At 44.8% G+C, this 15,150-nt stretch overlaps 1 protein-coding gene across 3 annotated transcripts in view; it reads left to right on the top strand.

Annotated features, from left to right (window-relative positions):
- The window catches only part of PRCP (prolylcarboxypeptidase), a 75,119-nt gene that overhangs the window by 28,416 nt on the left and 31,553 nt on the right, over positions 1–15,150 (top strand). The window contains exon 2 of one of the 3 annotated variants that reach the window (XM_056561292.1): positions 394–502. The exons of the other annotated variants lie outside the window; for them this stretch is intronic. Within the exon in view, the coding sequence (XP_056417267.1) occupies positions 440–502 (63 nt within the window). The 5' untranslated portion in view covers positions 394–439. The remainder of the gene's footprint in view (positions 1–393; positions 503–15,150) is intronic. 3 annotated transcript variants of the gene reach the window in all.

Below are 15,150 nucleotides of genomic sequence, written 5' to 3'. Positions count from 1 at the left end.
CATCAATTTCTGGACTAGAATTTATGTTCTGGATGGTATGGGGACCCCTAGAGGTCCTTTTTATATCAGCCAAAATTTCTATAAAAAAGGAGATACAATTTTTTTTTTTAATCTATATATATTTTTATATATATGTTAATGTTTTGCCAAGATGTACAATATATAAAGTAGTTTTTAATTCGGACAATGCCCATTTAACTCCTGATTCAATACAGTGAAATATATGTATCTGAATATGACTTGGAAAAGTACAACTTTAGATTCAGAAGAAGAAGAATTCAGTCACTGAGCCTTTTGTGACTTTTGCGCAGAAGCTTTTGTAGGGATTAATATGTATATTGCTCTTGCATGTTTACTTGAATATGTTGCTTTCTATGTACTTTCTATGTTTAGATGATCCAGCTCTCTGATGCACTAGCTCTAAAAGGACTCCACTTACATGACCTGTCACTCAGAGAAGCCTATCCAGGTGAAATCCTCCCGACTTAACAGGTTGCCATTGGTATGACCAGCGTAAACTTAACGAGGCCCTTGTACGACTTATCCTTGCAAACCTTTTGTAGAAATGATTAAAGGGGTGCTCCCAGTGGAAAACAACTTTATTTTAAATCAACTGGTGCCGGAAAGTTAAACAGATTTGTAAATTACTTCTATTAAAAAAATATTAATCCTTCCAGTACTTATCAGATGCTGAAGTTGAGTTGTTCATTGACAGCAATGTTGAAAATCAAAACATACAGTATGTTGGAAAGTTGTACTTTACATTTATAGCAGTGTTTCCCAACCAGGGTGCCTCCAGCTGTTGCAAAACTACAACTCCCAGCATGCTCGGACAGCCGAAGGCTGTCCGGGCATGCTGGGAGTTGTAGTTTTGCAACAGCTGGAGGCACCCTGGTTGGGAAACCCTGTCTTATACAGTGATAGTATAACGCCTTTGTGCATTTTTAAGGCTTACTCCGGTGGAATTTTAATCAATTGGTGCCAGAAAGTTAAACAGAATTTGTAAATTACTTCTATAAAAAAAAAAATCTTAATCCTTCCAGTACTTATCAGCTGCTGAAGTTGAGTTGTTCTTTTCTGTCTGACCACAGTGCTCTCTGCTGACACCTCTGTCTGTCTCCGCAACTGTCCAGAGTAGAAGAGGTTTGCTATGGGGATTTGCTCCTGCTCTGGACAGTTCCTGAGACAGACAGACAGGTGTCAGCAGAGAGCAATGTGGAACAACTCAACTTCAGCAGCTGATAAGTACTGGAAGAATGAAGATTTTTTTATTTTATGGAAGTAATTTACAAATCTGTTTAACTTTCTGGAACCAGTTAATAAAAAAATAAATAAATATATAAATATATATATATATAAAAATGTTTTTCACCGGAGTACCCCCATTACTAACCAGTCCTATGGGCACTGTGATGGCCACGTGTGGTTATTTCTCCCTTACATCACCCAACTTGATTGAATATACAATAGACCGTGTATAATGTGTGTATTGTTCCAGCAATCAGAGTTACTAATGTACTTGGCACGCCATGAAGGAGGATTATAACGGGGCTATCACAACAATGGGCTTGATGGAGAGAACAATGGACTTTGTTTGTCGATTGGGTAAAATAAGGAAGTACTTGTTGGACGCTGCCAGTGAAAAGGGATATTTTTATGCACTGCAAATCAAAGGGTCACCCTGCAGACGCCACTTTCATACCCGCTCAGGAAGCTGTAGTCCCTTCCTCAGGCGCTTCCTACAATCATCTCATATAGCTTGGAGGACACAATCACAATGCGCGTTACGGGTTCATTATGTGGCGGCAGGCGATTATTTCTGCAGATGTTGATGGATATTAGGTTCTTTGTTCCTGCCCTTTACCTCATGGTATATATATATAAAAAAAATGGGGGAGGAGAGCAATGGTTAAAGGGGTATTCCAGGACCAGAACAAAATGGGCAAAACCAGACCGTTTTTTAGTTTTGAGCAGGTTGAAAATCTGGGCCAGTATAATTATAATTATTATTTTTTTAAGTGGGAGACATTCTATGGCCATAGATTCTGTTATATATTTCTTCCTTCCTCTTATAGGGTTTGGCTATAGATGATGCAGAGATACAGTGGGGGCAAAAAAGTATCTAGTCAGCCACCAATTGTGCAAGTTCTCCCACTTAAAAAGATGAGAGAGGCTGTAATTTCCATCATAGGTATAATACAATACAGAAATGTGGGTGCACTACTGTGGTAGATGTATACAATGACATTGGCTATCCCTCAACACTGATGTTAAAATTGAGACATTCGCCAGTATATCCTTATATGAAGGACATACCAGAGCCCGCACACCAACGCCAAGGTTTCTCAAATGGCGCGGGACCTAACGCTAACCTACCTGTGCGTGATAAGCAAAATCAGTGGCCAGTGGGCAATTACAGCAGCACTAGGCCGACATGCAGCCTGCTCCCAGTTACCTCCAGCTGAGGGGTTTTTGCTTTTCACGCACAGGTAGGTTAGCCTTAGGTCCCGCGCCATTTGAGAAACCTTGGCGTTGGTGTGCGTGCTCTGGTGTGTCCTTCATATAAGGATACACTGGCGAATGTCTCAATTTTACATCAGTGTTGAGGGATAGCCAATGTATTGTTTACATCTACCACAGTAGTGCACCTAAATTCCTGTATTATTCTAATTGTTACACATCCACATTGTTTATCTGGTGTAGGATTCTATTGTGGCACTTGTAGTCCGCTGCAGGCATCCTCCATTGTATGCATTTTTATGCTGGGGATCGCCCCTAGCAACGGACTACAAGGGCAGGATCTGCTCCCCCAGTATAAATGCACAACTGCATGTGGGGTTGAGCACCTCCAGGCATTTGAGACCACGTTTTTTGTTGTTGTCATCATAGGTATACCTCAACTATGAGAGACATAATGAGGGAAAAAAAATCCATAAAATCACATTGTCTGATTTTTAAAGAATTTATTAGCAAATTATGGTGGAAAATAAGTATTTGGTCACCTACAAACCAGCAAGATTTCTGGCTCTCACAGACCTGTAACTTCTTTAAGAGTCTCCTCTGTCCTCCACTCATTACCTGTATTAATGGCTCCTGTTTGAACTTGTTATCAGTATAAAAGACACCTGTCCACAACCTCAAACAGTCACACTCCAAACTCCGCTATGGCCAAGATTAAAGAGCTGTCGAAGGACACCAGAAACAAAATTGTAGACCTGCACCAGGCTGGGAAGACGGAATCTGCAATAGGCAAGCAGCTTGGTGTGAAGAAATGAACTGTGGGAGCAATTATTAGAAAATGGAAGACATACAAGACCACTAATCTCCCTCGATCTGGGGCTCCATGCAAAATCTCACCCCGTGGTGTCAAAATGATCACAAGAACAGTGAGCAAAAATCCCAGAACCACACGGGGGGACCGAGTGAATAACCTGCAGAGAGCTTAGACCAAATTAACAAAGGCTACCATCAGTAACACACTACACCGCCAGGGACTCAAATCATGCAGTGCCGGACGTGTCCCCCTGCTTAAGCCAGTACATGTCTGGGCCCGTCTGAAGTTTGCTAAAGAGCATTTGGATGATCCAGAAGAGGATTGGGGGAATGTCATATGGTCAGATGAAACCAAAGTAGAACTTTATGGTAAAAACTCAACTCTTGTTTGGAGGAGAAAGAATGCTGAGTTGCATCTAAAGAACACCATACCTACTGTGAAGCATGGGGGTGGAAACATGATGCTTTGGGACTGTTTTTCAGCAAAGGGACAAGGACGACTGATCTGTGTAAAGGAAAGACTGGGGCCATGTATCATGAGATTTTGAGTGAAAACTTCCTTCCATCAGCAAGGGCATTGAAGATAAAACGTGGCTGGGTCTTTCAGCATGACAATGATCCCAAACACACCGCCCGGGTAATGAAGGAGTGGCTTAATAAGAATAATTTCAAGGTCCTGGAGTGGCCTAGCCAGTCTCCAGATCTCAACCCCATAGAAAACCTTTGGAGGGAGTTGAAAGTCTGTGTTGCCCAGTGACAACCCCAAAACATCACTGCTCTAGAGGAGATCTGCATGGAGGAATGGGCCAAAATACCAGCAACAGTGTATGAAAACCTTGTGAAGACTTACAGAAAGGGGATATAACATATTATTGAGACGACCTTTTGTTATTCACCAAATACTTATTTTCCACCATAATTTGCAAGTAAATTCTTAAAAAATCAGACAATGTGACTTTATGGATTTTTTTTCTCATTCTGTCTCTCATAGTTGAGGTTATAACCTATGATAATAATTACAGGCCTCTCATCTTTATAAGTGGGAGAACTTGCACAATTGGTGGATGACTAAATACTTTTTACTATAGCAATTTCTCCAAGCCTTGGTGCTTAAAGGAGTAGTCCAGTAGTGAAGAAGTGGTGAATAACTTATCCCCTATCCTAAGGATAGGGGATAAGTTGCAGATCGCGGGGGGTCCGACCGCTGGGGCCCCCGCGATCTCCTGTACGGAGCCCCGACAGCCCGTGTGAAGGGGGCGTGTCGACCCCCGCACGAAGCGGCGGCCGACACGCCCCCTCAATGCAACTCTATGGCAGAGCTGGAGTGCTGCCTTCGGCAATCTCAGACTCTGCCATAGCGATGTATTGAGGGTGCGTGTCAGCCGCCGCTTCGTGCGGGGGTCGACGCCCGCTATCTGGCCGGAGAGCCTGGCCTCCATACAGAGAGATCGCCGGGGGCCCCAGCGGTCGGACCCCCTGCGATCTCAAACTTATCCCCTATCCTTAGGATAGGGGATAAGTTTTTCACCACTGGACTACCCCTTTAAGGGAGTCAGATGGTCTCCCCCAGTATTATGATTGGCACATGAGTAGGTGGAGGTCCTGATACAGATTTTGTATTGGGTCTTAGAGCTGCACTTATATTCTCCAAAAATGTCTTAAGAATACCAATACTGGTTTTCAGCTATTTTTGGTTCTTTGGCCTCGGCTAACCGGAGAGCACAAGCTGGTTAGACTGGATTCAGTTTCTGTAGTAGAAGGACCTGTTCTGTAGTAGAAGGACCTGTTGTTGTATTTAGTTCTGTAAGATCTATTGCCAATAGTCACCACTTCTTCCTCCCATAAGCTGTATTTAGGTCAATGATCCAGCTAGTTGATCGTAAGAAGTTTCTTGATGGGATCTCTTTAACGCCTTTAGTTAGAGGGGTATTCCAGTGTTTAGTAAAAAAACAAAGAAACAAACAAAAAAATATACTTACTTACACTTGGTCCCTCTCTTGCTCTGTCTGATCCCCTGAGCTTCTGTCTTCTTACTGCTTCTGAGATGAACACTCTGTGCAGGACCTGCCAGCTGCTACATTCAGTGACTGGCTGAGCCAACAGGTCCTGCACAGAGTGCTCGTCTCAGAAGCAGGAAGAAGACAGGACATCGGGGAACAGGAAGGAGCTGAACAGGACCTGCGAGGAACCGGGGCTAGTTAAAGGGGTTATCCAGGAAAAAACTTTTCTTTTTTTATATATCAACTGGCTCCAGAAAGTTAAACAGATTTGTAAATTACTTCTATTAAAAAATCTTAATCCTTTCAGTACTTATGAGCTTCTGAAGTTTAGGTTGTTCTTTTCTGTCTAAGTAATCTCTGATGACACGTGTCTCGGGAACTGCCCAGTTTAGAAGAGGTTTGCTATGGGAATTTGCTTCTAAACTGGGCGGTTCCCGAGACACGTGTCATCAGAGATTACTTAGACAGAAAAGAACAACCTTAACTTCAGAAGCTCATAAGTACTGAAAGGATTAAGATTTTTTAATAGAAGTAATTTACAAATCTGTTTAACTTTCTGGAACCAGTTGAGATATATATATATATATATATATATATATATATATATATATATCTCAAGTTTTTTTTTCCTGGAATACCCCTTTTAAGTATGGCTTTTTTTCTTCTACCAGCCATAATTTTTTTTATTTTTTTTTCAAAGTGCTAGAGTGCCCCTTTTAAGGGTTTATTAGACAAACTAAGCCTGTCTGTAAACGAGCGCCAATCATCGAGAACCTACAGCTTACAAAGCCTTCACAAAGCTCCATCAGGCCATCGGCCGTCAGCTGCACGTCCCCTATTACAGTGGTTTCTAAACTGTGCACCCCCAGATGTCACAAAACTACAACTCCCAGCATGCCCGGACAGCCAACAGCAACAGCTGGAGGTCTACAATTTGGAGACCCAAGCCATAGGACCTCACTTTAGGAAATAAGACAACTTCTTGTGTGAGACCTGACTGTGCAGTCTACTACTAGCGGAGCGGACGTGGTGAAGTCGTGCGCACACAGTGTAGATTAATTAAAATCCTGATTTCTCTGAATATACATTTAATTTATATTTAAACTAAGTATATTTATTTTTTTTGGTAGCTTATCCCCTATAAGTAATAACAAAGTCCTGAAATCTTGCAGATTTTACACTGATGACTCATCTGATCCTTGCTATAGACCAAGTTTTCCCAACCAAGGTTCCTCCAGCTGTTGCAAAACTACAACTCCCAGCATGCCCGGACAGCCTTCGGCTGTCCGGGCATGCTGGGAGTTGTAGTTTTGCAACAGCTGGAGGCACCCTGGATAGGGGATAAGATGTTAGATCGCCGCGGTCCCACTGCTGGGGACCCCGGGGATCGGTGCTGCAGCACCCCGCTATCATTACTGCACAGAGCGAGATCGCTCTGCACGTAATGACGGGCGATACAGGGGCCGGAGCAGCGTGACGTCATGGCTCCGCCCCTCATGAGGTCACGGCCCATCCCCTTAATGCAAGTCTATGGGAAGGGGGCGTGGCGGTCGTCACGCCCGCTGAGATAGACTTGCATTAAGGGGACGGGCCGTGATGTCATGAGGGGCGGAGCCATGACGTCACACTGCTCCGGCCCCTGTATCGCCCGTCATTACGCACAGAGCGATCTCGCTCTGCGCAGTAATGATAGCGGGGTGCTGCAGCAGCGATCCCCGGGGTCCCCAGCAGCGGACCGCAGCGATCTAACATCTTATCCCCCTATCCTTTTGGATAGGGGATAAGATGCCAGGGGCGGAGTACCCCTTTAATACCACCAGACCCAGTACACCATTGCCTCACCCGGCACCACACTAATAATGCCCAGTCTCCCAATCACTGGCCTCTCTGAGCCAGTTCTTGGCTTATTGGTCATTTTCTATAAATCGGGAAGTAGAGTTTAGTGGGGACCCAATGGATAGCGATATGGTAGTGGCAAGAGATAAGTGAGTAAGGTTCCCAAGATTACAGAACGTTCCACGTTACAGACCACCAAAAAAAACGGAGCCCCAGGTTCTGCATTAGAACATCTCCGGCCTATTCACATTAATGGAGCTGAGCTGCAATACCCAAGAAAGCCGCCATGGTTTTTTAATTCCCTTTCATTGCCGTATCTCAGACATTGGATTTGCTGAGCTGCACAGATCAGGTCTTCACGCCGCCTGAAAACGTCTGCGTTCACTCTGGAGCTGCTCATCCGTCCACTTGTTTTCCACTTGGGATATTCTCAATCATCCATAAAGAGTGCACTTCGACCATACTGACCGTCCGGGGGCATCGCCGTGTGTCCTATTTAATTATTAAAGAAAGTTTCCTATAAGTCATGTACACGGTGGGCGCATCAGGGGGGAGATTCTCAAAAAAGTGCAGCAGTCGTCTATAGCAACCAATCAGATTGCTTCTTTTTATATTTCATAGGCCTTAAAATAAAAAAATAAAAAAAATTAAAAATAGAAGGGACTGCATTTTGCATTTAATTTTCCATTTATTTAAAGGGGTACTCTATAAGGAAAAAATTTAAAAATTCTAATCGACTGGTGCCAGAAGGTTTTACAGATTTATAATCTACTTCTATATAAATATCCTAATCCTTCCAGTACTTATCAGCTGCTGTGTACTACAGAGGAAGTTGGTGTAGTTCTTTTCAGTCTGATCACAGTGCTCTCTGCTGCCCCCTATGTCTGTGTCAGGAACTATCCTGAGTAGAAGCGAATTCATATTGCAAACTAGAGTACTGTGGTCAGATTGGACCCAGTTTTTGTTTTTTCCCGCAGAGTACCCCTTTAAATAAGAGTAGTGTAATACCATAAGTCTCCTGTAGAGGCCGCTGATTACAGTAGTTTTCGGCTGTCAAATCAGAGCCGATCAGCTGATGCACATTTGAAACAAAGTTTGTGACTTTTTAAACAATACAATTCCTTAAAGGGGTACACTGGTGGAAATTATTATTCTTTTTTTTTTTAAATCAGGTGGTGCCAGAACGTTAAACAGATTTGTAAATTTCTTAATTCTTCCAGTACTTATCAGCTGCTGTATGTTCCAGGGGAAGTTCTTTTCTTTTTGAATTTCTTTTCTGTCTGACCACAGTGCTCTCTGCTGACACTTCTGTCCATTTTAGGAACTGTCCAGAGTAGGAGAAAATCCCCATAGCAAACTTCTCCTGCTCTGGACAGTTCCTGACATGGACAGAGGTGTCAGCAGAGAGCTCTGTGGTCAGACAGAAAATAAATTTAAAAAAAGAAAAGAACTTCCTGTGGAGCATACAGCAACTGATCAGTACTGGAAGGATTAAGATTTTTAAATAGAAGTAATTTTACAAATCTGGTTAACTTTCTAGCACCGGAGTACCTCTTTTAAGCAGTGTTTTCTAAACGGTGTGCCTCTAGCTGTTACAAGACTACCACTCCCATCATGCCCGGACAGCCAAAGGCTGTCCGGGCATGCTGGGAGCGGTAGTTTTGCAACAGCTGGAGCAACACTGTTTAGAAAACACTGCTTAAAAGGGGTACTCCGGTGCTAGAAAGTTAACCAGATTTGTAAAATTACTTCTATTTAAAAATCTTAATCCTTCCAGTACTTATGTGTTGCTGTATGCTCCACAGGAAGGTATTTTCTTTTTTGAATTTAAAAGGCATCTATACTCAATAGGGGGCGATTGTGAGCCCAGAAGTAGGTGTGGTATATTGTATTTTTGGGTCCCTTTTAATACTGTGATTCCATCGAATCTTATGTTGAGGAACTGGAAGAGACCACAAAGAATGCAGCTTGGTCTATAAGGAAGTGAATCTCTGCTTCTTCTGCTTCTTCTTCTTTTTTCCAATCCCCCGTGTGGTCACCACAACCCTTCAAAACTGATGGAGTTTTTCTCCAGAGCTGACCTGGTGTCGGAGTGAAGTCTACCAGGTTGGCTGATGTGAAGAGTTTTGGGTTGGATTCATTTCTCCACCATTACTCTGTATTCCCATCTTTAAGAATTCATTGAATATCCTATCTAAATGTTGTCCCTTCCTAATTGGGATGGGATCTGACCGTATCCTGAGAATAAAGGTTCCCAAGGAATTGCCCTGCACATGGTAAGATTCTGGCTGCTTGTGACTGTCAGTAGGGGGAGCTGAGGAGCTTATCGTGTACTTCATAGATGTCAAGCGAAAAAAAAAATGTGTGCCCTATCCGGAAGATAGGAGATAAGTGTCTGACCGCAGGGGTCCGACCGCTGGGACCCCCGCAATCTCCTGTACACGTATTAGCAGAGCTAGGGCCTTGTATGCGAGATCAGCCAGGGGGGGTCCAACTGCTGGGACCCCCCCCCCCCTTCGATCAGACTCTTATCCCCTATCATTCTTTGAAGGAATAGTCCAGTCCTGAAAAACGTATTTCCTACTTATCCCCCACTTATCCCCCGTGATTTCCTGTACGGGGCCCCATCAGCCCGCGGGAAGGGGACGTGTTGACCACCACACAAAGTGGCAGCTGACATGCCCCCTCAATACAACTCTATGGCAGAGCCCAAGATTGCTGAAGGCAGCGCTCCGGCTCTGCCATACAGTTGTATTGAGGGGACGTGTCAGCTTCCGTTTCATGCGGTGGTCAACACGTCCCCTTCCCGCGTGTTGCCGGGGCCCTATACAGGAGATCGCAGGGGGACCCCAGCAGTCGGACCCCCCCTTAGGATAGGGGACAGCTGACATGCCCCCTCAATACAACTCTATGGCAGAGCCCAAGATTGCTGAAGGCAGCGCTCCGGCTCTGCCATACAGTTGTATTGAGGGAACATGTCAGCTGCCGCTTCATGCAGTGGTCAACACGTCCCCTTCCCGCGTGTTGCCGGGGCCCCATACAGGAGATCGCAGGGGGACCCCAGCAGTCAGCCCCCCCCCCCCCCCCCCCCCCCCGCTTAGGATAGGGGATAAGTTTTTCAGGATGGGATTTCTCCTTTTTAAGTTCATTGGACAAGCTGTATGAGGTGCATGCCACAGCTCCCCTAGTGGTGAATGCAGGCAGTCAAAATGTTATTGTTTTAAATAGGCACTGTCAGAATCAAAAACTTTTAATATGTTGTACATCTTGACAAAGCATTAACCTTTCTAATACACATCCTAAAAAAAAATGTATCTTTTTTTATAGAATTCATGGCTTATTAAAAAATAATAATAATAAATTATAAAAAATAAAAAAAATTGCATCCAGAACATAATCCTGTCCGGCTGCAGCATCATCTTTGTACCAGCTGAAGCACAGCTGTCCCATGTGCATTAAAGGGGTACTCTGGTGGGAAACAATTTTTATTTTTTCAATCAACTGGTGCCAGAAAGTTAAGACAGATTTGTAAATTACTTTTATATAAAAAATCTTTTAAGCTTTCCAGTACTTATCAGTGGCTGTATACTACTTTTTTATATTTTATTATTTTCTTATTGACAACAGTGATCTCTGCTGACACCTTAAGTTCTGTTGTTGGATTAATTGTAAATATACTGTTATATCACAATAATATATTTTCCGAAATAAATTTTATTATTATTCTATGTATCTGTTTTTCCATGTAATTGTGCCTTTAAGGGGGCTACCCATGAGACCCTGAAGTGAACCCCATGTGACCCTGCCTGCCAATGAGACCCCAAAAGTCTCCCCTGTATAGTGAGGTGCAGGGGAGGAGTTAGTCCAGTGTTAGACATTGTTCAGTCTACAGTAGTTCCAGCAAGGCTCCTGAGCCACAGCTTAGCTCAGGTGTGCTGTGTGTCGTGTGCTCCGAAGAGAGGCCTACTTCAAGTCTAGTTTCTCAACTGGTTATCCTGCAAGTGTTAATCGCTACAAGGAAATTCATGCCTCTGCGGAACTTTCTTCTGTACCTTCACAGGACCCTAGCAACCAGGATTTAATCTTCAGTCTCAAGTCAGTATAATTCTCTCCGGTGAAAGCACCACAAGTCTCAGCAAGGCAACAGGTCTCCCAAGGGGTTATGCTGCACTCACACCAAGGCCAGCTGTATGTGAATTACCATCTGCACCAGCTCAGTAAAGACAATTATCAATAACCTGACGTCGGTGTGTTCATTTACTCCCCGTGTCTGGCCCAGGAGACGCTGTCTCAAACCTCGGACCGTGTATAGGATAATGGTGCCCTGGCATCACAAAGTGATCAGGTACTCTTACTAACACCCCGTGGCTACCACATAAGGATAGTTAGTCTAGGAATTACCCACTCCTGGAAATAAAACTGCACAAATACCCAAGAATAGACATGAGCTTCAAGGTGTTTGTTTTGAGGTCCTTTTATTGTCCCCATGGGGTCTCTTGACCCATAGTTGTTTATTGCCGCTCCGGGCTGTATGAGGATTGATATCACTCTTATAAGTTCCTCATTGTCAGAGCCGCAGATGTCTACAGAAGTCTTCTCCTTGGTCTTGTAATATTTTTGGGCTCTTGGGGATTATCAGATTTTGTTTTCCTGAAGGAGGAGAATGAGTTTTTGTGCCGCAGTGTCCTCTGATTACCTTCCCGGGTTGTCCCATCTGTGGACGCTCTCCTGATCTCTCCTCCATCTGTGCGGACAATGAGGTGTCTTGTTTCCTGTGAGAAATCTCACGCTGAGCAGATGGGTCATGGCTGGATAATGAAGAAGTCAGACGTGTCCTGGTGTCCATGTGCTGAGTGATGTTATTACACTTTTGGTTCCACTGTTAAGGGTCACCGGCGCTCACAGCATGCTCCGTTATATAATCCAAAAAGTCTGTCTTCATGTTTTTCAACAACTTCTTTTACCTCTTCTGCTAACTACGATTTGGCCCAAGGCCTCCTGTACACTTGCTGGCTGCAGCTGTAAAATGATGTGGTGAGGGGTGTGATGAAGGGCAGACGTTGTTACCCTTAGGGCAGATGTTATTAACCCTTTGTATTCGTGATGCCAGGGCGTGGTTATCCTCTACAACACCCAAGGTAAGGCCGCTGGTTCCTGGGCCAGGCACGGGGCAAATAATCACTCCGATGCAAGGTTACGGAACAACAGCAGCTTTACTGAGGCAGACAGATGTTAGTCTTTAAAGCTCAGTTTAGGCCCAAAGAGATCACTGTGGACTTTAGGAGACTTGTGGGCTTGCTGGGACTTGTAGTGGACTTGTAATCAATTATGCAGATGTGGTAGCCCTTGGGGGGTGTATAGTAGTGGGGATGTTGTATCGGTATATGAGGGGTTAATGTTCACCCTATAGTTTGTGACGCCAGGCTGAGGGCTAGTATGCTGAGGTAATTCTCCGGCCTATCGCCGCCCTTCCCAGTAACGATAGGTGCATGAAATGACTGAAGGTCCACAAGGAGATTTAACTTGAACTTGAACAACTTTTACTTAAGTGCTTACGGTACATCCAAGGCACAGTAACAGTCTAATATAACAGTCCTTATATCGCTTAGTGACTGACAGTTGTTGCGGACATTGAGGTATTTAGAAAGTCTCTGAATTTAGGGTAGATATTTGCAGATCCGTCCGGATTTAGGGGTTAGATTAGGTCCGGTGATGCTGCAGAGTGTCTGGGGATTGATACACTCTCGATTTAGCATTGATCAGCCGTCGCCGCAAGGCTCAGGCCTAACTCACTGCGAGAATAGCTGGCAGATCCTTCTCGGTTGACAGCCCAGGAGCAAGAGAGATCCTTACTGCTTGGCTGCGCAGGAACAAGAGAGAGAATAATGGCCGCCGCTCCCTTATATGGGCAGGGGCGGGGTGAATCTGATTGGTCCGAATACCTGTCATTCACTCGTACACAGATTGATGGGATTGCATACGTCACAGGGACCTCCACAGGTCCTCAAGCAGAAATACCATAGAGTTCACCTAGTCACATGACCCGCAGGTCCTGGTACGCTACGCGCAGGTGATTAACTATTCATTTACATTTATATAACTATATTTACATAAACCTTGCATAAGTCACTGGTTTACTAGATGGAATAGAGGTGACAAGGGGTAGACTATACAACATGTATCCCTACGTCCTTGGGACTCTGGCTATGGGGACCCATACACATAAAGGGACCGCATAGGATGCGATACCGGGACACCACACAGACCCATGCTGGCTTTAGACTTGACAGACTCAACTATGCTGACTAGACTTAGGCTGGGTTCACACCACGTTTTGTTAAATACGGCTCCCGTATACGGTTGGGAGGAGGGGGGCGGGGCTTAATCGCGTTTTTGCCTGCAGTCGGGAAACCGCATACGGCCGAAAACGAAGCCGACCGGAGGCTGCGGTTCATTCCGGTCGGCTCATAGACATACATTAACAACGGTTCCCGAATACGGCTGAGTGCGGGCGCCGCGATTAAGCCTCGCCCCCCCTCCTCCCAACCGTATACGGAAGCCGTATTTAACAAAACGTGGTGTGAACCCAGCCTTACCAGGCTATGACTTTCACCTGTTGGGGGTTCCACGGAAAATGGCTGCATGGCTGTGTGACTAGGAACTTGGTCTCCCTCAGGTACACCAGACACTCTCAGGTCTTCACTTGACTGTACCTCAGCTACAACTGAACTGACTAGCTTCTCCCTGCTATATAAGGGAGCAATTTGGAGCTGTCCTATAGGTCACCAACAAGTCACCCGGTCACTGGCACCTTCCTTGGTTACATAGACTTGACAACAGAATTTCAAGATATATTAACATGAATATAATACATTAACTCTTTATATAACAGATTGTGTGATGAGAGTCCTGAGGATTGTGGAGGCCAGGAGGACTGGGACTGAGTCCACCTGATAGGACCAATAGTGTACATAAGGACCACTTCTATACTGGGCCACCACAATTACGTAGACAGAAGTGGGGTCCTAGTGCACCTTCTGTATGTCTCTGGTCTCATATGGAGGTTTATTCCTATAAAGTCCAGATGGAGAAACTTGTGGCCTACAATAATGGAACCAATGTTACCAGAGACAATCTTCTCTAGATCTGATTCTGAGGTCTCATGTACAGAACAATAATAGAGCTGCTGTAGATCCACATGGGGCTTCTTCTGTTCCTCATATGCCTTCACTTTTATAGAAATATATATATATACTGCTCAAAAAAATAAAGGGAAGACTTAAACAACACAATGTAACTCCAAGTCAATGACACTTCTGTGAGATCACACTGTCCACTAAGGAAGAACACTGATTGACAATCAATTTCACATGATGTTGTGCAAATGGAACAGACAACAGGTGGAAATTATAGGCAATTAGCAAGACACCCCCAATAAAGGACTGGTTCTGCAGGTGGTGACCACAGATCACTTCTCAGTTCCTATGCTTCCTGACTGATGTTTTGGTCACTTTTTAATGCTGGCGGTGCTTTCACTCTAGTGGTAGCATGAGACTGAGTCTACAACCCACACAAGTGGCTCAGGTAGTGCAGCTCATCCAGGATGGCACATCAATGCGAGCTGTGTCTGTCAGCGTAGTGTCCAGAGCATGGAGGAGCTACCAGGAGACAGGCCAGTACATCAGGAGATGTGGAGGAGGCCGTAGGAGGGCAACAACCCAGCAGCAGGACCGCTACCTCTGCCTTTGTACAAAGGAGGAGCAGGAGGAGCACTGCCAGAGCCCTGCAAAATGTCCTCCAGCAGGCCACTAATGTGCATGTGTCCACTCGAACGGTCAGAAACAGACTCCATGAGCGAGGTATGAGGGCCCGATGTCCACAGGTGGGGGTTGTGCTTACAGCCCAACACCATGCAGGACGTTTGGCATTTGCCAGAGAACAGCAAGATTGGCAAATTCACCACTGGCGCCCTGTCCTCTTCACAGATTAAAGTGGGTTCACACTGAGCAGATGTGACTGACATGACAGAGTCTGGAGACGC

Source organism: Hyla sarda, chromosome 2, assembly GCF_029499605.1.
Source record: "Hyla sarda isolate aHylSar1 chromosome 2, aHylSar1.hap1, whole genome shotgun sequence".
Taxonomy (NCBI): Eukaryota; Metazoa; Chordata; class Amphibia; order Anura; family Hylidae; genus Hyla; species Hyla sarda.
Note: the sequence above shows the minus strand (reverse complement) of the source record. Positions and strands in the feature narration are given on the sequence as shown.